Here is a 24,622-nt window from a genome sequence, read left to right as displayed (position 1 = left end):
GGGGGAGAGAGAAGGAGCAGAAGGGGTGAGAGACCGGCAGGTCCTGCCAAAGAGGCCCCGGTGACGAGCAGCGCCCCCTCGTTAAACCTGTCCCTGGGAGTCTCAGGCAGATGCTCTGCTTCTTCTATGAGAGTGGCTGACCTGCGAAGTAGCTGCCGGCGTCACGCTCCTCTGAGCAAGAAGCTTCCACTTCTGACTCGGCCCTCTCACGAGCAGCTTGTTGCACCGGAGCTTTTAATGCAGGTCCTGGTTCTATTATAACAGTTTGTTTTGTTGTGTGTGTTGGGCTCCTCTGCTCCACCGCGCTGCATGTGGCCATCAGATAGATTCATGAAATTATGTCTTAAGACCTTTTGAAAGATTCTCCCCAGCCCTGCACAACTTGGCATTAACGATATTAAAGTGTTTCACATTAATGCACATTTACTCACAGTTCTACATTTAGGGGACCCAGAGAGAGAGAGAGAGAGAGAGAGAGAGAGAGAGAGAGACAGGCAGGGGAGGAGAGAGCAGTGGTTCTGTGGGGATGAGCTCATTTAGACTGCTTTGATCTGTGAGATCTTAATTGCTGGGTAGCACTGATGGAGTCCTCACAGATTCTGAGCCGCAGCACGCAGGACGAGGACGAGGAGGGAGGGTGGTCGTGTCCTTGCCTCCTCTTCCTCGCTCCTTCCTCGACTTGATAAACTCGTCTCAGCTCTTAAGACTTAATGGGTTTATTGTAGTTTCCTGAATTACGATGCAGTGTCACTCTACGTACCCTGAAAGAGTTTAAAATCGTTTTGAGAGTATGGCACGTCTGCCGTAGCCACAGCGCCCCCTGGATACCTGGAACTGCAACATGTAACGCTGGTGTGCTGGAACATTAGGATCTGGCTATTCTGATTGTGGAATGTGGACATCATGCCGGAGACATAGAGGAGGAAGTGATAGAGAGAGAAACATATCTGGACATATTCTAGTCATTGGCGAGAGATAAAAGAGGCCGAAGGATGCAGGACAAAGGATGACCTGGTGTTGTTGTTATTATTGGGATGGAAGTTTCAATAGAGGTTTAACTTGCATGTTAATCTAACAAGCTCATAATTGTTAATCATCCAACAGCTGCTGCAATATTTCAGTCTGGATGAAAGTGGTGGATCGACCTGATGACATCTGTAGATTAGCAAGTGAGCCTAAAACTAGGTAGCCTGTTTTCCAACAAGGTCTTTTAAGTAAACAAGTTTTTCCTCTCGGTTCTATCAGCTCATTGAACTTTAAAGATCTTCAGTGGAAAACGAACTTGTATCTGTCTGAGTTAGAAGTTTTCTTCCTGGTCCTTGAACTTAATTTCCAGCATTTTCAGCTCCTCTCATTCACCGACTCTTACATCATTGTATTGCAGCAATGGTCATTCCTGTATTACTAATCAGTTTTTCGGGATGCTCCTTTTGAAGTGTCTTCGCCATTTCAAAAATCGTTTATGGTGTTTATCTATATTTTTTTAATAAGCTCTCCCCGAGAGTTTAGGAAAGACAACAGGTGGGGTTCAGGATTGAGGAAGATTTCCCTCGTCATCGATGGTAACTTTTTTCCACTGATGTAACCACTGTGCCACTTCTGTATCTTCTTTCTGAATGTATGATAACTAACCTGTTTAAATATTACTGTGTTTTTCTACTTTAGTTTAACAGCAGTAAACTCAGGTAGTTGTAAGGTTTATGAGTAAACAACAGTGTTGTTATTCTCACATTCTTCTGAAACGGAGTCGTTGGGAGATAAAGGCACAGAAGATCATTTTAATCGTTTCTTTATGAATCTCCTGTTTGGTGGAGTCACTCTAACTCAAGTCAAGTCCTGATTATATGTCACTGAGGTCATTGAATAATAACTTCTTCATTGGATCCTGTTATCGAACCAGATATCTACACACCTCCTTCCTCTTGCGTGGCAGCTTTTCCCACACCTCGTCCGAACACAGAGAAACTCTGTAGCTGTAGTTTCATGATTTTTCTAAAGAGGTTGATAGTCACAAGTCGGCAGCTGAATATAAATCTTGCAGATAAAGTCTTTGGCGGAGTCAAGCCCTTCTGAGAGGAACCGGGGAGCTCACCGTATTTGAGGGCCGCTTCAGTTTTTGGGCTAAATCCCTGTTCAACCCCCCATACGGGGCCCCGCGGGGCCTGCCGAGCAAAGACCGGGGGTTAAGGAGATCATTCAGACAGATGAAGGTGATGCACGGCTTCCTTTTCTCTCTCTCCCTCTGCCTTTTGTGTCTTTCACATGCACACACACACACATTCCCTCACTCACTATCCTCCTGCTCGCCGTGCTTTATCTACTCCACGCAACCTTGTACACCCATTTCTCTCTCTCTCTCTCTCTCCCTCCCCCCTCTCTCTCTGGCTGCTCCTCAACTCCTCTGTCATTGCTACTCATCTCTCCGGCTGAGACAGGAACAGGCAGATTAAGGAGAGGAAGAGTATTAGGGGAGCCATTCTTTCTGCCTCCCTGTGATGGGCGGGTTACTGTTGGCGCAGCCGAGCCCTCCCTCTGCCGCGCTTGGTCATTAGAGAGGCTGCAGAGCGGTGGGGGGGGGGGAGTGAGCCTGAGGGAGTGTTTACATTACGAGAATACTGATATTGTGAGGCTCTGGTGTGTAAATGCATTCTCAGGTTTGATTGTGCATTCCAGCTGAGTCAAAACCCATCAAGAACAGAAGGAAATAAATCCAAAACAAGAGGATGATGATGATGAAGAGGATGATGATGATGAAGAGGATGAAGATGAAAATCTAGAAATTAAACTTGTGGTTCGTGCTAATGGTGACCATCACGATACAAACTGAAAATGAATGACAGACAGAATTTTGGATTCTACGCACTGGCTGGTAAAATTATGGATAAATTGACATGCCGCTGCTTCACTGTGACTTTAGATTGACGCACCACAAATGAACAAGTTCAACTTTAATTCACGTTAAATCAAAGCAGAAGTTATAAGTTAAGCTCAGAGGTTATTCTTTATCTTTGAATGAGATACAACAGTTTTTTGGAAAAGATGCATTCAGGAAAACCACAGATCTGTCATGGAATCTTGTTTTTACTTCTTCAACGTATGTGTCTTGGATTAAAGGACCAAACAGGATGAGGACAAGGGGCTTGTTTCATAAACAAGTCTTAAATCACGGCCGCCTGCAACACAGAGATAAATGTTTAGTCCTTAACGTCTGTCAGGCTTCAATCACAGGAATGGTTATTTAAATTGAATTAGTGGAATGTGTCGAAACTAACGTTAGAGGAAATGACCTTGTGTTGCAAGTAGAAGCACGGCTGGTGAAATTCCGGTGAAACAAGCCCAAGTCCAGTGATGCAAATGAAGAAATAAAGCAAAGACCTTCATTAGGTTCACACTTTCCTGTTTTCAGGTGTCTCTCTCTCTCTTCCTCTCTTGTGAGCACAGCCCGTTCTCCACCGCTCCTCCTCGACTGCGATGCCTTTGTTCCTGCTATTCAACATTTGTCTGAAAGCGGTGAAATGGCCCCATCAAATTTCAAAAGTACAATTCAAAGAGGATCCTTTTATTAAATGCTGATGTCACAAATGGGATTAGTGGGGTGTTAATGCAGGAGGGGGGAACGCCCTTGTGCTACCTTGCACTACAGTGAACAGCTGTTACATCACCCTTGAATCATTCACTCTTAAACAAAAAGGAAAACACAACCTGTGGGGTGTAGAAGGGCTCTCTGGTTTCCACAGTGAATGACCTGCAGCTGCCACAGTCCAGCCCACACATGCTCTCTAAACTGATGACATTTGATGACGCCGCACGTCTGAAGCCAAACAGAAGAACGTTTACTGCTATAGATGTGAGCATCTGCAAACGTTATCTTTCCTTCTTTTCACAATTCAACATATTAATTTAGTTGTGTGAGGCCATTTGGAATTTGGAATATTTTTATGTTTTACCCGCTTTAGATGACAAGATAGATTCCACATGTCGGAAAAATACATTGTCTACAAAGCCAAAAAGTCTTGACCGCCCCCTAGTGACTGGCTGCTTTAGAGGGCACAAACCCCGCCTCCATGTGAGGTGGGAGGGAATGTTTAAACATACATAATTAAGTTTGGTTCTAATGAGTCATTTGCGGTAAAAGCAGAGAGAAACCTCATGATTGACAGCTGAGATCTCCTGATCGTGGTGGCACAGACTCTGGCTCCAAATTATGTCGGTGGTGCAAGATGGCAGCCTCCTTGTCCAGGGTATTTTGGCTTCATTTCTGGAGAGTAGGAGCAGGTGAAGATGCATCGTCCATCTTTATTTACAGTCTAGGTATTAAGTTTCAGTCAGAGATTGGTTAGCTTAGCATACACATGTCTCTCCTGATAATCCTCAAATAAAACAAAACCGGCAGCTTGTACCTTTTAGTGCATTTTCCAATGTATCAAACTACTGCAGTAAATCTAGAAAAACACAGAAACAGTACAACAGAAAGGGACAAAAGCTACTTTGATTCTGGACAAGTTTTCCCCTCCTGATAGGATTGAATCACTTCGAAAGAATAACAGTCACTTAGAAAAAACACATTATAAGGATGATCCTTCGTGCTGTGGGGCTGAAATCGCTCCGTCCTCTGGGTCAAATCACGTTCCAGAGATTCCATTTAAATAAGATTAGGTCGGTCCAGTGATTTCAGACGTTAAAAATAAAATTAGTCTTTGATAGAAAGTCGAGCCGGCTTTGGCTGCAGAGTTCCAACAGCAGCCAACGCTCTTCAGCTCCTGCTTTTCAATCTGGAGGAGAACCTGGGCGGCGCCTTGTCAGCAGGATCCTTGTTCCACTTGGGCGACTGAGCCTTTCTGGTATCGAAACATGATGACAGTGAGGGCAGGTCTCACACCAGCCGATGGAGTCATCAATAATAAGACAAGGTGAATGGATGGGGAGACAGGTGGTGGGGGGGGGGGGGGGGGCGTCTGTGTACAGCACATGCACTTCCCGGTGGACCACGGGGGCAGACAGCACCACGGAGAGGCGAGACACGGAGTGACACTCCCGGAATCTGTGATTTGACATCTGCTCTGTGTGAGAGTCTGTCAGAGGGCAGGAGGAAGCGTTTTCTAGGGCACCGCCGCTTCCTCTCAAGTCCGAGTCTCTGGGCTTTTATCAAAGAGATCTGACTTGCGGGGCACAGAGAGAGAGTGGACGAGCAGCTCGGCGCCTGGCGGGGGCGGTCAGCTTTGAATGGACACGGAAGAAGTGTCACTCCGAAGTCAGTCCTCTTCTTCCACGTAGGTGGAGGGGAACCAGCCCACCTGAGAAGCAGCACAACAGGTACACGTCAGACGGCAGCACTGAACCTGACAGGAAATACATTTTCATGTGCTCCATGTGTTTTCTTGACCAGCTTTCTCCTCAGTTTGAAAGTTTTAATGAATTTAAATTATTTGTTAATTGGTGTTTTTGTTAAGATAAGACAAAAATAACTTCAGACTTTCATTAAACTCAATGGAAGTATGCGGTATGACTGGAAGAAGGAGCCATCAAATTTTGGTGCGGCTCCAGATCAGGGGTCGGATCCAGGAATTGTGAGGTTTGCATGCAGATAAAAAATTCATGGATCTTGATGAAAATAAACTCATTTTGGCAACTAAGATGGTGTGAAATCTGGTGCAGCTTGACTTTCTCTTGCAGTCGACACACGGTGCTGAGAGTGTAATTACATATTCAAGGCCGATGTCTGACAGAAAGAATCAGATGGACACAAACAATCTCTTGCAAGTTTAATCGGTTCACTCAAGTCAGAACGCGTAGCAGAGACCGACAGCTATCCTGGAATCTCTGTCATCTACCAATACCCTCCTGGCCTTCTGTCCACATGAGTGCCCTGTGAACTTATGAACTCTTTTCCCTCAGACTTATACAACACCCATGAAAGGGAAGATACATGCGATCAAACTGCGAGCCGAGCTTCATCCTCTTCCAACTCTGCCGAGATCAAACCACAGTGTAACGACGAGATCCCTCTCCAACTTCCCACCAACAAGGTTTTCTATCATGTCCAACAGCTCTACTGCTCCAGCTCCATCCAGGAACCCACATATCAGACATTTGTATACACATAACAAATTACTGATGCAAAGTGGTTTGATTTCTCAAAAAACTATTTATGCCTCTTGATGAAAAACCCATGTTTAGGGGACTGAAGCCAACTCTGGTGCCAATCATTCATTCAAAATTTTGTAAAGTTTCCTCGATTTCCCAGAGAAGAAATACATGGATCTTGATTTTTTTTTTTCATTTAGGTATATTTAGGGGGACTGCTATATGTGAACGAACCAACAAACAAGAGAATAATATACAAGTATTATATACAGTACAGTCATTTTAATGAAGGACATACAAGTGGTAACATACTGATCTATTGCATGTGTAATAATACTGCAAAAACCAAGTTAAACGGGAAATAAACTGTGAGCTATTGAGAGGATCCTCGAGCAGACCCACCTTGCCGCCCAGCTCTCCCTTCCACCACCCACTGGTCATCTTGGTGTAGATCTTGATAACGTCTCCCTGCAGCAGTGAGAGCTCCCGCGTGTCTCTGGAGCAGAAGTCGTAGCGGGCCACTGCAATACCCACCACCCTGGGGGAGAACACTGAGACAGAGAGAGCACTTTTATAGGAGGCCATGGACACTAAATTTCACACATATTCCTAGGATGCTCTGAGAGGTGCAGAGTTATTTAGGAAAGTTGTTTAGAACAACTCGAGGCCCCCCCCGAATGGAAAAGAACTAAACTAATTCTCAATCAGGATGTGAAGTTACAAATCTGTCACTAGATCGCCAAGTGATGTATGTCAGATGAGCTCAATCAGCTTATCTACCTTTAATATACCGGGCTATTTATTTATTACTAGTGTTGTTTGTAAAAGTTTTAAGCTGGTGTGAAATACAATTCTCACAGGGATATTTAATAATAAAATCTAGAGCCCAACCCATATATATATATATATATATTTTAAATGGCAATTATTGTGTTATAGTCTAACCATACACTTTATTACAAATGGCTGTAAAGGAAAACACAAATAAGAAGTTCTTGAACGCAATAAAAAAGCAAATGTCTAAAAGTTAAATTAAGAAACAAATGATAATATTTTTAATGTAAAAGTTAAATTCCATGTCTTTCTGCATTGTACCTCCTGTAAAATGAAACGCCAATATCGGCCGATTTTCATTTGCCAATCGATAAATTGGTAGAGCTTGAATAAAATGAGAGCTTAGACTCAGAGATGGGAGAATAAACCAGACTTTACAGAGGAGAGCTCATGTGGCCGCCCGGTGCACAGCAGAGACGAGAGGGTCATGGGTAATTGTGTTCATGTGTTGATTATATCGGAAGTTCATGTTCAGCCCAGCTGCACGCACGGCGTCTCCACTTATCAGGTTCCTACACATGCAGGTCAGCGCTCATATAACATGTGAACACCAATGTGTGTCTTTCTGACGACACATGAGAGTAATTCATCTCCTCCCTCATGCAAACACAAAAACGTCCAACCGACTCAGATGCTGGAGCCAACAGATAGAGACACATGCGTATACTCATGCACTCATGCAGCTCCGTGCACACAGAGAGAGACATGCACCAATTCATCTAAAGAGATTATTGTGCTGCCGTTAAGTCGTGTCAGCATAATGAGAACATGTTAAAAATGGAAACCTCAATTACCTATATTCCATTTTATTATGGATTATGAACGAGTGAAACCAAACAGGATAAAGGCTTTGCCCCCTTTTAATTAGCTGAACAGCGTTATTGTTGGATTTCAGTGAAAGGAAAAAGCCAGTAGGTGGTTTCACAGCTCTCTGCCTCAGATTAGTTGAGAATTCTGCAGCTCTTTTCATTTGTGCAGTTGAATTTTCTTCCGAAAGAAAAATCTGAATGTTGCTGTTTCTTCCCCCCCGCCCAAATAAAAATACATACGGTTTGTGCGATGCTAGGTAAACGCGTCATCACTAGACTACATTATTTAACAGAGACGGGGGGGACCTGGAAACGTGGACACGCAGCGAGGAAGAGACAAAGAGAGAGTAGAAAAGCTGTACCTGTACCTGACCAGAAAGGCGAGGAGGAGGGAGGAACAAAGCTGCAGCTGCCAGGAGGAACTACAGAGAGACGAGGCGAGTAATGGGGATGGGGGGGGGGTTCAGGCCGTAGTGGGAGCGAATAGAGAACATAGGCCAAGTAAACACGAGTTCGACAGAAAAGAGAGACAGAGACAGACAGAGAGAGAGAGAGAGAGGGAGAGGGAGAAGGGGACAGAAAAGTTGGCAAAGTCAAAGAAAAGGCAAGGGCGGGGGGGAGAGACGAGTCAGAAAAGCAACAACAGTGAAAGAATCGGATCATTTGTTATTTTACTTACACAAATACACAAATTCTCACTTAACACTGACACAACAACCTGTGTGCTAATGGGCCTACTTTAGTCTGGGCTTTTTTGAATGGCTTGAACTACATTTCTGTAGCAGAGCTGCAAATTGAATCGTATTCAAATCATGATTAGTGACCTTAGAGAATCATGAATCGAAATCCTGTGCAAGAGATTTTCCAGAAATCGTGGAACCCTATATCGGAATGCTCGCGCAAATAAGTTAAGAGAATCTATGAGAAACTTAGACGACACTAGGGTCGTATCACCAACAAGAATAACACCCTGCCAAGAAATTCCAGGCTCCACATCCAGCATCTTATCTGATTTCCTTTACTCAGCTGCTGTTTCTCCAATTCTCTCCGATCCGGTTCAACAGTGCCCCCAGCAGCCTGACCCCAGCCCCACTTAACACATTCTGGATGAACTGGAACGCAACAGCTTATTACCCAACGTCAATTTCTAACCCAACTAATGTGTTTGTGGCTGAATGGGAGCAAATACCCGCAGCCATGTCTTCCCAGAACCATGGAGCTGGAACAGCGGTGTATAAAACATTAGGTATCCACATATTTTGGGACTGTGAGTGAAGCTTCTACAACCTTTCCAGGTCATGATAACATTTAAGACCTGGGGAGTCAAAGCGGCAGCGTGGGGCTGAGGATGAATCCGATGCAACAGCACGGCGCCTTAACAAAGGAATCGGCTGGAAATCCACATCTCAGAGCCGACGGATTCTGCTCCCATTTGAAAAACCATCGGAGCCGAGGCTCACACAGAGAAAACCAGCTCCTATCAACACAACAATATGGTTCCATGGCCTACTCCCCCCCCTGCAGGGATAAGTGACTGCAGGCCGACAAGCTGCTATAGTGCACACACACACACACAAACAACTATTCAAATAACTGCAGAAAATATATACACACATATATAAACACACCATCATAAACTGGCACGAGGAGAATTATGAAATAGTTTAGAAAGTATGTGTCTAATAAATCCTCTAATATTCCCAGATCCCGTTGTGATTTTAAACAAATTTAATACGACAGAGTCGTGACAGCATCAATACTTAACCGCAGATTGATCCCCCCCCCCCACAACCAACAGACGTTAAAAGATCTTTTGAATTATTCCGCAACTCGGATATTCAAGCACACAGACAAGAAGCTCTCAGTCAGACTCAATTAAAGACGCTGGCTGGGGTTTGGGGAAACAAATTACTCCAGAGTTTTTGACGGCTTTTCACTAGTTGTGTGTCTTGTGATTGTTTGCCCAGCCTCGCCTTCTGTTTTCTTTTCGAGCACTGTCTGTTTTGAGATTCAAACCATTTTGTGTGTGTGTGTGTGTATTGTTTGGGAATGACATCTGTCTTGAAGCAGAGGCTGTTTACCAGGCGGAGAGAACGAGGTGCCCACACTAAGTCTTTCTACGGGGGTGGACGACTTAAGGCAATAATAATCTATCCCAGAATGCACTGAGGCAGCGGCGGGTCTGTCAAGGCTTTCTCACAGAGGGAAGCGGCGTGAATGGCAGAGATGCACAAAAACACCTCTTGCCGAGCTTTGAAGCCTGATGCGCGGGGAGACTGACGCTGCCAACGGAGGCGGGGGGACGAGGATGAGGCAGAATTTTACATCCGAACAGACACAAAGGGCTAACTCTGACTTTGTTCCCCACGTTCGTGTGTTTGCCTCGGCTGCGGTTGTTTACACCTACACCTCTCTTTCAGTTAAGACAGTTTACCTCCAGCTGCTTCCTGCTCCTTTACATCAGATCATATTTGCAAAACTTTTTCCCCTGTTTTTTTTTTTTTTATTATTTGTTTTTTTTGGGGGGGAAACAGGCGCAGTCCCTGAGTTGGACCAGAGGTGTCCCTCAGGTGTGTGTCAGCAGGCGGCTGTCACACAGTTTTCCCCGCTGCCAGCCCGAGTGAAATGTCATGTCCTGTCAGGAAGATTGTGAAGCCATCTCGGAGCCGAGCAGCGTGCGGAGTGTGACGGTGGGAGTAGCGGGCTCCTGGTGCTTGCCCGGGGCACTGGGCCCTGACTGGGACCTCTCTGCCGAGCCTGGTGAGATGCCGAGGCTCTTTTCTATTTTTTCTTTCCTCTCATGTCTTTCACTCTCCCTTTATCGCTGTTACCCCATACGTTCCCTTTATTCTCTGTGCCTCTCTTTATGCACATTTACACCTGACATTAGCATTCTATTTGTATGGAGATATGGAAAAGCACAAAGGTGGAAATGCACAGAGAATATACTGCAATACCTAAAGTGATCAAATCGGATAGACTGCATATGGAGGTGGTCATAAATATATGTATAAATCCACACACACACACACACACACACACACACACACACACACACATATATATATATATATATATACATATATATTGTGATTATTACATATAATTTGATTTTTATGTTTTTTTATAATTAATATATCTTATTTTCATCTTATTTTCTCAGAGGAGAAAAATGTACAGCGACATCTACAGATTCATGACAGCAGGGCAACCTCCATGTGCTGATAAAGACCATGTGATTTGACTGAAAGCTCCAGAGCAGCTACATAAAAACACTGCAGAGGTTAAATGTACACAGGCAGTAAATATATATGACTATATGGAGCCATGATAGATTGGAATAAATGCAACTAGTCATCAGAGCAAGTCATTACATATTTGGCATCTTAGGCCGTTGAACTAAACTGCAGTAAGTGTAATATTAATATCCACTCACAGTCTGACCAGGGTTTAGATCCCATGTTATAAAGACATGTTTGTGTATAAGTCTGAATGGAATTATAAATGTTGCCTTACTGTGTAAAGGACTAAGGAGGATTCTCCTGAAGAAACTGCTGCTGTCTTTTCACCCTGTGTTGTTCGTGTTTGTGTAATAACCAAGCAAGCGCTGTATCAGTATGATTCTGTAACCTAACATTTTTTGTACATTCCTTCGAGGAGAGGGTGTGCAGTAGATTAGCTGGCCTGTTAAAAAAAAATATTATCAGAGAGATACTGATTCCAGGAAACTGCTTTCGCCTTCAGCTCTGTGTGATAACCTGGGAATGTAAGATTCCATCAACTGCTCTGGTTATATAGAGAAGATTTTAATGCTATTTCAACTGTAAACAGATCGAGATCTGATCTGAAGAGGAAGCATTTTTCACCTGCTAGACAGTCTCAGGGAAGCAGCTTGAATTTTAAAGACTCACCACTGTCAGCTTTGGTAACGGCCATGGGCATGATTCCATTGGTAAGTTCCCTATAGGGGACCTGTAGAGTGGTGTCGAGACTGCTGAAGCCCTCCTTCAGGGAGCGCTGCTTGTAGTGCTCCACTAAGTCCTGTGTAAAACAAGCACAATACACAGTTAAGTGCGTGTAAATCTAGATGGGTTTGTGTACACAGAAACGAAAGACACGTGGGAACGCTGTTGAGGGAGAGGTGGTTTGATCTGAACAATATAACAGCAGTTAATACTAGAGAAGTGTTCCAGAGCAGAGCGTCTAACCACTAATATATCTATCTGCACAACAGTAAGAGTAAAGGTCCTAAAAACAACCTGATGTTAACCACTGTCATTTAATACCACAGGAATAAATGTTAAAATTTACATTCTCTGCTCTCATTACTGTGGTGTCCCACAAGGCTCTATTTTGGGTCCAGTCATTTTTTTATTTAATTTATGCTCCCATTCTAACCTCATCAGGATTACATTTTTAACAATGAAGAGACATCTCCATAATATTTACAAAATAACTTGTTCTGTCTTTCTCTACGTGGGAAAATTCTAATTTATGCTTATATCTTTTCTAGACATCAAATCTTTGTACTTGTTCCTTGGTCAGAGGCGAATGTGAGGCAGAACACTAGTTCACAATTCAGCTGCCAGGCTCCTAATGGGCTTTGAGATATGGGACCACGTTATACCTGTTTAAGCGTTACTGCAGTGGCTCCCTTTACATTTTAGAGTTGATCTTAAAATGTTATCGCTCACTCTTGGCCACCTTGGACCGGCCCCAAAACATCCAAGCCCAAACCTGATCTTGGATCAGTTTGATTTCATTGTTCCCATGGTCCAATTTTGTGCTGTTATGACCTTCAAATTTAATTCTCCAATTTTACAATGCACTTTCTGTAGACAACATATCAGACTGGTATATCTGTAATATACTAATGTTGAGGATGCATGTGTGACTAGCTTATTATGTAAATTTATATTTGTGTCTTTGTGTAGATATGTAATTATATTAAAATCTTTAAAAAATATGTACAGGGTGCTAATATTGTTGGACGTGTTTTATAAAAAAAACTAAAACATTATAGCTCTGCTCTGTCATAATAGTTATTGTTATTAACAGTAGTTATAGTAGTAGTAGTAGTAGTAGTAGTAGTAGTAGTAGTAGTAGTAGGGTTTTATCATTGCATAAAAGGAGAGTAAAATGTTCACTTGGGTTTATCTCAAGAGACTGCTGTAAAAGTAGCGTAAATGTCAAAATGATTATACTCATTAATGCAACAGCAGTTAATAGGGGCACAAAAATCCATAGGAAGTTAAAGCCCTTACCAGCACAGTCTTGAACAGCCGAGTCTCAGCGATGTAGAAGCAGCCGTCCTTGGTCAGAATCTTAATGTGTTTGATCTTATCGTTGAACCTGTGGAGGATGAATAAGACATGGGCTGCTAATCAACTATACATGGTTCCACATCAATCCAGTCTCCATGGTGAGCCGTCACGAAGGTCTGCCGGCGCTGACTGCCGGGTACCGTGCTGAGCCGAGCAGCTCTGTTTAACAAGGGGCTTCTCCCTGCAGTGGAAACCACATTCCACAGCAATTCACTCACATCAGATAATAATGAAAGCGTCATAGGTGTCCCCGGGTTTTACCTTGTTAGATCAGTTCATAATGCATATCAGTCACTGCCTTCCTTTAAAGCTCTTCAATCCTGAGTTTAAGTAATATCCAAAGTACTCAAGACCATTCTGACTGTAGACATGAAATGTGAGGAACCAAACAGTGATTTTTCATTCTTAGATTTGAAACTGTCCTGAAGCTTTCCTGTACAAGTTAGATAAGAGGTCAATCAAAAAACAGTAAAGCATCTTGTGACTTAGATTTCCCTTAAGTTTGACCTTTGTAAACTCTATGTAGAAATGTTCTCTTTTGTGGTAACAGCCGACATTCAGCTTTTAAATCAAATGGCTTAAAGCAAATATTTAAGCTCCTTAAAATCAATATCTAATCAAAAACAGCAACAGCTATGTTTGTAAATTAAGTAATTTAATTTCATTAGATAAAACCTTCATGGTTTTTGACAAACGTTCAAGTGAATACGATTTAAACTAAAATGGCGCTCAGGAGAGCACACTCCTCCACCAGACCCCTTACGATAATGATATGATAATTTTATCAATTGCACACACTCGTAAATATCAGTCTTTTAAGAATTAACTTTTCATAACAAGATCATGATCATTCTCCGAGAAATGCCTTGAAATCTGAAATTCAAATTCCTATATCAATCCTATATCACAACGGACTGTAAAGCAAAGCACTGCTGAGTGTATGCTCCAGGCCTGATTAAATAATTTAACGATTAAATAATCATACGACACCAGAGAACAGCTCCGGCAAAGTACTTTGTTGAAAAGTAGTGCAGGGCCAACCTTGACAAATACACAAACACGATCGGGACACACTGCACGCACAAGTGGGGGGGGGGGGGGTGAGCTGTCAGGCCAATTGCGAGCACCGGGCTGTATATTGCATGTCTTCCATATGGCGATGTGCAGGTTACACTGGAGATAAATCTACAGCGCAAATCTCCCAACACGGTATATAAGGGCTGAATATGATCATGTTGCAGATTCACTGATACATTATGAATATATAGGGAGTGAGATACATTATTGATATGTGCCGACTTATATGATGCATAACACGTGGAGACAGGTGCAGTCTTTTCTACGCAGCTGTCGGCCCGCACGGATGCACGTTCCCCCCCGAAACACATAAACATCCCTCAGCTCACACTCGAACTGACCATTGGTAGCGTTTTGACATCAGACAGTTCCAGTTGATTAGCAGCAGCTCGCTCTATAAAGCCCCAGTTATCTCAAACAGCCATCCTGATAATGATCTTAAGCAGTGAGACAGGCAATTAGGATTGGAGCGTTCAGACACTGGGGCCCCCGGTACATCAAAGCTTTGAATGAGCGACGGTACGAGTCCGACCAAACCAAATGGGCTGGAATGACGCGTCACTGGCTAAATAGTCCCAGCGTAAAAAAAAACACCATTCCGGAGCGAGGCCTTAATCATTATAATCTCTCGGGGCCGTCATGCCTGGTCAGAAGGACTCGATAGTCTTCTTTCGTTCCTTCTTTTCTTTTTTAAAGACTGAACATACTTTGATGTAGCCTGAGAGATATTCACTAGTTAAATGGACAGCATTGTATATCAAAAGAGGAACACAGAGGCACTCCACTTGCAGATAAAACAGACATTTGCAGAGGCCGGGGGGGGATTCCTGTTTTATCTACAGTTGGGAGTGCGTCGCTCGTCCTCTATTGAAACACACTCTTTAAGATGGATAAACTCAAGAGCAGAGCATGATGTGACGAATGCTATCGGGCAACCTTGAACATATGTCTATGCTGAGGTCTGAGATATAGGGTGAAACGGAGAGATCACCCAGTTCAACCTCTTCTCCATGCTGCTGAAATGTGGACTGAGTGGGAAAGTAAAATGAACTGCAGACTCTTCAGAGCCACACTCTAAATGGGGATCTGTGCTAAGTAGTTCCAACGAAAACAATTCACAGTGACGTCTAAGATTAGTAACTAATTGGATCATCTTTTAACTTGTTGTCACATGGAACCAGTTGATGGATAAAGTTAGCGTCCTGGTGTATGATCCTGTTACAGCAGAGTTGGGTCAATGTTAAACCTTCAAAGTGGTTTGATAGCGCCAGGTGTCAGTGGACATCCCAGAGTGGAACTTAAAAGAAAGAAAACCACCTGCGCCAAAGACTGTGAGACTGAGAGGATTACATTCAAACTACCAAACTCATTTCAATGACTAAAGTAAGAAAAAATCTTGATAAACGGGCTGATCCAGCAATTGATTTTCACTTTCTCAAACAAGACGCGATGGCCTTGATGGCGTTGGAGCCCTTCCACCTCATCAACATCACAAGGGGCTTCTGAAGTGTCCGCCACTCGTCTATTGAAGTGAGGTGCTCAAAATGGGTAATTTTTTGAATTGTGCTGTAGCTTTTTTTCTGATCATTTATGATTCCTTGAAAAACAGGTTTCCACAGCGCCTCCTCTTCTCCTGTGTGATTTCTATAAAGCCTCTCTGCTCTCAGCTTCTATCCAGACACCTGTTACTCATTTGGGTCGTGCCCTGTCGCACTTAAGTGTCTGCGTTTGTATTTTATCTCAATACGTTGTCGAAAGGCTTTCAGTTGAAGCACGATTTAGTATTCTTTGCGTTTGTAATTATCATGACCCCAAACATCAGAAAGCTCCTCTGATCATTGCCAGTAATTTAGGGAAAGGACACTTCTACTTTGGGTTAAAGCAAAGACACATTTCCCTTCAAAAGATCTGTGGTTAACTTTAAAAAAAATACAAATATAAAAGTCATAACTCTTTGCTTCAAGTTTTAACAGTGAGTGTAGATTACTGCCTCATCACAACACTGCATCCATAGATCTATGGTTGACTTTAACACTAGGTCTGGTACTTTCTTTATATGTGCAGTTTCTTTACATAGTGTTACTCGTATAATGGAAATGTACAGTTCATTTCTAGGATTTCCTCTGCAGCCAGTTTTAACAGCAGGACTGGGAAGAGTGTGTTTTAAGCTCGTCAGTAAAGCCGCTGCTAAAGACTCAAAGAAAGGTTGTGAGTGAAGAAGTGTCCTAAGAAACTATTCAAATGGTAAAAGTTTTTAGTTTTTCTTTGTAATTTGGATGATTGAACCCACCACCTGTATCACCAGCATCCACTGCGACTCATCAGACCAGTCAAACTTTCTCCTTTCTTCAGTTACACACTACTGATGATTACATAGTCAGTGTAACTTTCTTTGCTTAAAGAAGTTGAACGCAGCACGATCTCCTTCAGCAGGGGCTCATCCGCTTCACCATTAGAAAACACTGTCTGTTCTGAGTCTGCACCATTGTTTGAGTGGTTCTTGCCACTGGCCTCGAGCAACAAGGGGTTTCTTTGCCCACAGGGTAAACGCATGTGTTTCATTCATCCTGCTCTTCTTGGTAGACTGTGGTGTGTAAACTACACTGCAGGAGATTTGATACAGAAATGAATTTCAAACGACCAGTCGTATCCCTTACTTTATACTGATGGCGTACTCGGTGCCTTCTTTGCTCCGGTGTCGAACCAGGTAGGTGCCGTTCCCTCTGTCCTGGAGCTCCACCTCCGCCTGGTATCTCTCCAAGGGCCCTGCAAACCTGAACCAGCCGGTGAACAACTACTGCACTTACACTGCCATCAATCATTCTGAACATGAGGATGAGAACAGTCAATGCAATCAATGCAGTACAGTGGAAATGACTTGTTGTTATTGTTTCGCGATCTGCAGCAATTTGTTTTCATCGCTTACCAGAGCTGGGCGGAGTAATCGACAGGTTTCGGAACCTGCCATAGAAAAGAATTGTGGTTATTCTGTGTGTTAATGGAGTCAATACCAATGGGGGGGGGAGGGGGGGGGGGTAATTTGTGGTAATGTGATATTCAAGCCACATCTAATGGCTAAAATCAGTCTTCTACAGAAATAGAAGAAAAAAACTGCAATTGAAAAGCACCATATGCCTTCGCTGAGACATCAATAGTGGTCATTATCTACTGAATGAATTGTTATCACACTCAATGTGTCTTATTGAATACCAAAAAAATGTGCACACTTACACACGGGCAGGGCCTCACCGCGTCGCTTGGAAAGAAGCCAATCTTGCTCGTCGCCAGGATTTTGCCCTGCAATGGCAACTGGCTGTTAATCGCATTATATTTGTCTGGGAGCGACGACACACCGCTCTCTTCCTTCCCCCTCTTCCCCTCCCACACTCGCTCCAATAAATCCTCAGCAATTAGCACACAACAAGCAGTGCATCTAATTTGCAGCCCGAGTTAATTATGGTTCAAACTCTGCCGGCAGTGAGATTTGCGCTGCATCAAAACAAGAGCCTCGTTTAACACTTAATAATGGATCTTCTTCTGGTCTTTGAATATCCAAACAGCGTAAGCTCTCCGCCCGGCGCTAACGTCTAACAATTGCATTTTGGCTGACCTGCCTCGAGCAAACCTGAGCTTTACAGGAAAGTCGTCACTTCTTTCTACAAACATAGTGTAGTCTCTGTATAAAGAAACCAATTTAGCCCCCCCTCAAAAAAACGGCTTCATCTTCATATCAACTTGCTCCTTCATAGAGAGTTCGGTTCATTCTATAACCTTTATTCCCTTCCGTGCACATTATCCTGTAGATGGTTATAAACACATACATCAGCATTAATCTCAAGGTAATCTAAGTATCCAGTTCGGAGCTCGAGGTCAATTTGAAGTCCACTGAGTCAATCTGAGAGGACAGTGAGTGTCGAGGGCACGTGGAGCTCTTCACTCCGCTTCCTGCCCTGTTTACCCTTTCCTCCTCACTCCTCTTTATTAGAGCAAGAAATGCTTTTTGAGACCGTGCACGCCCGGGCGCTAACTAGATTGGAAAGCGATTCTTCACCCATCTCTATGATTCATTCTGTGTAATAACATTTCATCAAAGGATTTTTGTGAGAGCCCCTCTCTATTTGTTATGCCTTTCTATAAGCGTACGATAAAGATTCAACTTATTACTCTGTTGGCATAAACAGGCAGCAGCCAAAGGATCAAATGAAATTACAGGGATTGATTGTATTGTTCTGCCAGTGGGATGGGGGATAATTGCCTTCTGGGTAACAGGGGATATGAATTCTCAATGTTCTGTAATTCCATCCTCTGGCGCCACTGGGGACGCTGAAGATTAAAGGAACCCTGTGGAGCTTTCATTGTAAACAAACAGGGTTTTGTTTAGATTTAGTGTTTCTCACCCAAAATGCTTTGTTTGTGACCGTGAGACAAACTCATCGAAAATACTATTTTTTTGTTTGCTTAGAAATTTGTATTGTGCAGATGAGATTGTGGTCGCCTTAATCCTCTTCTCTTTATTACCAGGTTTATTTTATTACAGCTCACCGTCACCGCCGAGTACTGGTGCGTCTCACTGAAGAGAGACTTTGATACCAATTCCAATTTCTTTCATTAAATAAACAATGTTTCCAATGGGATTTCTTCAATGTCTGAATCACCACATTTGAAATTTTAAACGCAAAGAACAGATTGGAGCTTTTCATTCACTTTGTGGTCCATTAGTATAGAGGAGTGTGAAGGCCAGGCATAAGATAACAAATGAGAGAGTGTGTTTTTTTTTTATATCATTTTTCATTTCAAGAATAAAGCAAAACTATCAGAAATAAATCCAAGTCATCAGGTCTATTCAATCCATTCAGAGAAGCAGCAGCTGGTGAAATATTGATGGTGAAAGTTGGTGTTACCATCAATATCCTCGGTTTTGGATCATATCTTATCTTGATAGTTTATATTCGTCATTTTGACTCATGAATTCTCGATATGTTATATTTGAAATTGTATCTATCCTCTGATTTGGTTCAAGATTATTCTCATCAAAACTCTTCTGTGCAATGGCCTCCTGTGACAGGCCGACTGGAATCCTACTTTTTGTATTACCATATTAAATGGTAACTATATCATCGTTACAAGATACCTGCTGAAGTTTAAATTATTTGGTCGTTAATTAATTTAGCTCCCTATAACTGGTAATTAGTAAAATATCAATGTTAATCAACCAACATCTTAGTATTCAGTTTATTTGAGTTATTCCTCATAAATGAATGAGGCAATACCTTTAATTATTAGAGAGGAAAAAACACAGCTCACATTGGCCTACATGATTAATGCAGGAGCTCAGCATCTGACTCTAGTGGTGCTCATGTCATTTCATGTGGTTACACTTAAATAACGCTAATTAACCCATTTCAGACAAATTTGTATATTATGTTTTTGTTTACGTTAATTTCCTGAATCAAATTTGTTGAAATGGGCCAAAAAAAAGAAAAAAATGTTTAATTATGTTGATTCTATTGCAGTAACGGGCCTGACAGGTTTGGGTGATAGACGCTCTGACGGAGAACATCAGGTGATCCTGCTGCTCAGTCTCTAGCTCTCCAGCGCCACCAGACGTCACAGCCTCCAAACCGCAGCTTACATTATGCTTTTCTCAGTGTCATTACACACATGACAGGAAAACACAAACGTGCATTATAATTTAAATCCTTTGATTATCCCCTCTCAGCATGAGCGGTAACCACTGGCAGCACATCGGCACGGTGCCATCGCGTCTGTGACATTCAGCCAGTCGCTCTGGCGCTCGTGTCCTCGACCCTCCACCTCGTGCTCCGTCTCAACAGAGAGAAACACGGAGCACAGGACACCGGGCTAACTGCCCACTCCCAGCCGTGCCGTTGGCAAAGGGCTGCGGTTGGATTGGAGCGGCACCGGGAGGAGCACGAGGCTTTAATGCTGCTGTAAAGCAGAGTGAGAAACAGCTAGGGAGGCTGCCGGAAGACCCCCAGATAAATCGCCATCCTTTCCAAAATAGATAAGGTCAAACCCGGTGAACCGTTTGGCTGACCTCGTGAGGTGGCTGCTAAATGTGCCGGTACACGAGGTTGTGCACCACCATTAAAATATCTTCCAGAGGCTGAAGGGACTGCTGTTTTATTGTCTCTCTCTCTGGCACTAAATTAATCAAGTGGAGCCATTAATTGCTGAGATCATCTGATGTGGGCTGTGATTCAATCTGATGAGACAAACACCCCCGTCTCTAATGTATCCGGGGTTCAGTGGAGTTCAGATCCAGTAGATCTTCGTCTGATGTTTTCTAAACGGGGCTGACCTCAGCACAGTGTCGTATTTAATGGCTGTCAGGACGCAGAAAGTGACAAATACAACACGGTGAAATATATTTTGTATGCTTCGAAACTTTTGTTGTGCAAATCAGATTGTACTGTTATTCTTTATTACATGTATTTTATAACATATCAATAACTACTGGTATATGCTTTACCGTCTTTTGCTGAATTTTTACAGAAATGTGAGATACCAATTCCATCTGATTTCTAATTTCCAATTTCTAATCCTTATTTTATAATCAATGTTTTCATTGTGACTGATTCAATGTCTAAATGACTACATTTGCAGTTTAGAGGCAAGGAACAGATTTTACTTTCTCATCAACACCGTTGTTCTTTTAGTGTTTCTAGTTTCCCAAATGAGGCTGACCTCATCTCAGTGTCATATTAATGGATGTCAGGACCCAGGATGTGACAGATAACCACGATACGATGTGTGATTTATAAACAGGGATGACCACGGGGGGACAAAATAATGACGTCAGCCCATCACGCCTGTTCTGAAAGCTTTTCTTCCCTTTGCCACACAGTGGGACATCCAGTATTAGAGAGAGGAGACAACAGACGGCATCGATTCAAACCCGTGACACGGCAAAGACGCTGCGTGCGCCGAGCCAACCTGGCACGCCATAACATGTTATTTTTTCATGGGCATCACAGATGTTGGGATAAAACGAGGACGAGCTGAGTGACACGCACCTGCCACCAGGAGCTGTGCAGGTCTGCAAACATCACTTCAATGACATCCCCCACATGAATGCTTAGTGGGGGCCCGTACTGGGGATAAGGGATGCCACCATAGTCTCTGATCACAACCATCCTGGGTAAACCTAGCAGACAGGGAACACAAACACATTAATACTCAAACTTTCACACACGTATCAAAGAGTCTTGTGCACAGACACGAGCGGCTGTGCAGCAGAAATACTGTCATCGTGTGGGGCAGAGAGAGTTTCTGTTTCACCTCAGTTACTGACACTTTGAAATGAATGTGAAATTGGGCTTTGAATACAGAGAACTGGTCATTTCCAGTTCAGTGTTGGTCATCCGGGGGATGTGACCTATTTCCCGGAAAAATATGTTTTTATGATTTCCAGTTTGATGACTTGTGTTGCTGTGGTTGGGCGTATTCAGTAGTTTGTCCTGCACCTTATGCAGGAAGGTTTTTGTGCGCTGACACACTATACTCCAGTTTGACATCAATGCAACAAGTTTGACTGCAGTAAAGTTCCCAACAAACAAAATCTCAAGAACAGCTCTATTTGATTGAGGTGATCTCTGAGCACATAAAACCACCTTGGCTAAATCATAATAATAATAATAATAATAATAATAATAATAATAGTAATAATATTAAATAAAAGTAAATGTAAATAATAAAGGAAGGTGAAGAATGTGTTTTTATGTTTTTGTAGTTTTAGGTGAACCAGCCAAGTCCCATCCGGTCACTTTGTCACTTTAAGGTTCGACACCTGCTCTTTGTGATCTATGTGGGAATTCTGACAGACGTTTTGATTAAGGTTTAAAGAAGCAAAATGGCTCCATTGTAAAAAAAAAAAAAACACACAAAAAAAACAGCGAGTCACTGCAGCAGGAGAATTCATCTCTATGATTCCTGAACGGCTCCAATCCCTCCTCGGACAAATACAGCCACAAGCACCCGGCTAAGGCAAAGACTAAACACCGCTGCCAACTTATGAGACACGGCCACTTACTCTCCCCCTGACTCACACATCGAGCCCCCTCAGACACAACTCGCTTCCAGCCAAAGGCCCCCCCCCCTGCAAACCAGCCCTAGGGTGGGGCGGATATAACAGTGACCTCTGATGAATGGAATATCTCACATTCATGTTTTTATTAAGAACAATAAGCACAGCTGTCTCTCTCATAAACCCCCTTATGGAAATTGATTTATCACAAAGGCACGGCTCAGCGGTGGAGGCATATAGACTGCTGCAAGTGCTTTTCTGTCGGTTTCTCTCCTGCCGCGGTTCCCGTAATGATTCCACCTCCTTCAATTCATCTCAATGCCGTCAAGGGTTTAGGCTTCGCAGCATGAGGTGAGAAAAGAGATTTTTTTTTTTCTTCCCTGCCTCGGTTTGGGCTCCTTTTGTGTCCTATTCTTACTCAAATATATTTTTTTTGTCAAGAGGAAACTGTTGTTGTTCATTCCCTGCTCTGAGCCCTGTGGAGAAATCCATGTCAGTGTAAATCTTCAGGCACACAAAGAAGAAAAAAGTTGAGAAATATTTGATAAAGAATGTGGGGTGCTGGTGGTGGTGGGGGGGGAGTGGACGATAACATCTGAGGGTTCGCTTTAAACCAGCAGCCATCTCACATCTGGCCTCTGACCAACCGGCTGCTTTTCATCCTGTCTGTGTTTCGGTTTCGCTGCAGACCCCGAGATGAAAGCAGCTTAAGAGGTACAGCGCAAGAAAAACCCTTAGCAGGTTCACAAGTGTAGTCGTGTGGTCAAGGCTCACTGACCTGGGTCTGCTGGTGCTGAGTTCTCCTGTTGTTAGAGAGAGAAAGAACAAATCATGACACAGGAAAAAGGCATGAAAGACAATAAATCCAAAAAGAAATATGGAGAAAGGATTAAGAGAGAGGCCCTGTGCAGGATCAGCCTGACCTGAGCAGTGAGTAATACTCTTAAAGTCACATGAAGGCGTTCTCCTGGACTGAGCAGTTATTATGTATAAAGGTAAAATATATAAATACAATACATAAATACTGGAACTTCATTTTCTCTATAACCCATCAGGGCATCATAGAGTTTTCATTAATTTTAGATAAACTGTCACAAATTACAGAAATCAGGAACAGCTGGGGAGCAAATGGGAATTTAATGCATTTATTCCAAAGTGGTATGATGAAGTTTTTTATACATCCAGGATAAAGTAAAAAAAACTCATAACAGGTGACTCAAGGTGTGGAATACTTAGAAATAGGAACATATAATACAGAGTATGTTGAATAATTGTTTATATTTATGTAAATATACACTAGGAAGAGCTATAAAAGTTTAAACAAGTTTTTGGAAAAGACTTCATTAAACACTGGGCTCACAAATCTTAGAAATAAAAAGAGTCTTCAAATGAACACAAGCACAAAACTATAAAGTGTAAATGTTACAGAGAGGGCGGTGGAAATACTCGACAAGCATTTCAACATCATTTTATTACCCTGCATTTAATTTGTATATTTTAGTGCATCAGTTAAATCCAAATTTAATTAGTATATATTCGCTGGAATAACTTTTAAAACATTATTATATGATGACACTTGCGTACAGTCCATTATATTGTGGTGGCACACTCCAGTGCATGTGTGGGTGTATCATCTGCTGTGTTACATAGCAAAAATAAAAATCGTTAGTGTAGCAGTGCAGGTCTTACCTTGGGTTTCTGCTTCACCAAATCTGCAGACAGGAGAGCGACAAACACACAGAGAGAGACACACAACATCAACCGTCAACCTCATAATGCTTCAGAGATTATAAAGACCACGTGATGGGGACAAAAAATTTATAATTAGAGTGTGAGAGTGGAAAAACAAGGAAAGGTCAAGATCTTAATTTGTTACAATACAAGCTGTTAGGTGCGTTGTGTACGTGGTTGACAATCAGACATGTGGGTGGTGCAAGAGAAAAGCTCACACACAGTTACAAATGTAAATAGCAGATCATCTCTCGAGCATGAATGTGCTCATTGAATTTCATGGTGATCTGCCCTTTAGATTTTCAGATTTTATGTGAATGAGTGAAAGTTTTCTCCTGATGGTGACGCTAGAGTAAAGGTCACACAAAAATGTGCTGATTTATACTCCAAAGGGACACACAGAGTGGATATCATGGAGAGGAGTTTTCAGGATAACATGTGTTAGAAAGGAATCAGGAAGTCTCCATCATCTCACCTGTTCTCCCGCACACGTCCAGTCTACCCAAACACTCCTTATGAGCCCCCAGGCCACATTTGATGCAGAGATAGCCCTGGTTAAAGATGCCCCTGGAAAACAATAAATCACAGGTTATATTTCACGGACATCAGCCTCCAAAAGAAAATCGCCTTGACATTTTGGATTTCCAGGCTTCGGTCACACACTCAAGGGAAGAAAAAAATGACACAGGAAATGTCCTTCAGCTTCCCTGAACCAT

At 42.7% G+C, this 24,622-nt stretch overlaps 1 protein-coding gene across 2 annotated transcripts in view; it reads right to left on the bottom strand.

The window, feature by feature from the left end:
• Window positions 1–4,941: 4,941 nt before the first annotated feature.
• Window positions 4,942–24,622, bottom strand: part of LOC133968547 (guanine nucleotide exchange factor VAV3-like) — a 43,216-nt gene continuing 23,535 nt past the window's right edge. For both annotated transcript variants that reach the window (XM_062404653.1, XM_062404654.1), the window contains exons 17-27: window positions 24,382–24,473; window positions 23,865–23,887; window positions 22,954–22,978; window positions 21,166–21,296; window positions 17,360–17,425; window positions 17,055–17,089; window positions 16,786–16,902; window positions 12,992–13,079; window positions 11,639–11,768; window positions 6,487–6,635; window positions 4,942–5,294 (exon numbers count right to left, since the gene is read on the bottom strand). In XM_062404653.1, coding sequence (XP_062260637.1) covers window positions 5,253–5,294; window positions 6,487–6,635; window positions 11,639–11,768; window positions 12,992–13,079; window positions 16,786–16,902; window positions 17,055–17,089; window positions 17,360–17,425; window positions 21,166–21,296; window positions 22,954–22,978; window positions 23,865–23,887; window positions 24,382–24,473 — 898 coding nt within the window. In that variant the 3' untranslated portion in view covers window positions 4,942–5,252. The remainder of the gene's footprint in view (window positions 5,295–6,486; window positions 6,636–11,638; window positions 11,769–12,991; window positions 13,080–16,785; window positions 16,903–17,054; window positions 17,090–17,359; window positions 17,426–21,165; window positions 21,297–22,953; window positions 22,979–23,864; window positions 23,888–24,381; window positions 24,474–24,622) is intronic.

Source organism: Platichthys flesus, chromosome 14 (genome assembly GCF_949316205.1).
Source record: "Platichthys flesus chromosome 14, fPlaFle2.1, whole genome shotgun sequence".
Classification (NCBI taxonomy): Eukaryota; Metazoa; Chordata; class Actinopteri; order Pleuronectiformes; family Pleuronectidae; genus Platichthys; species Platichthys flesus.
The sequence above is the reverse complement of the archived record's forward strand: the minus strand, read 5'-3'. Positions and strand labels throughout refer to the sequence as shown.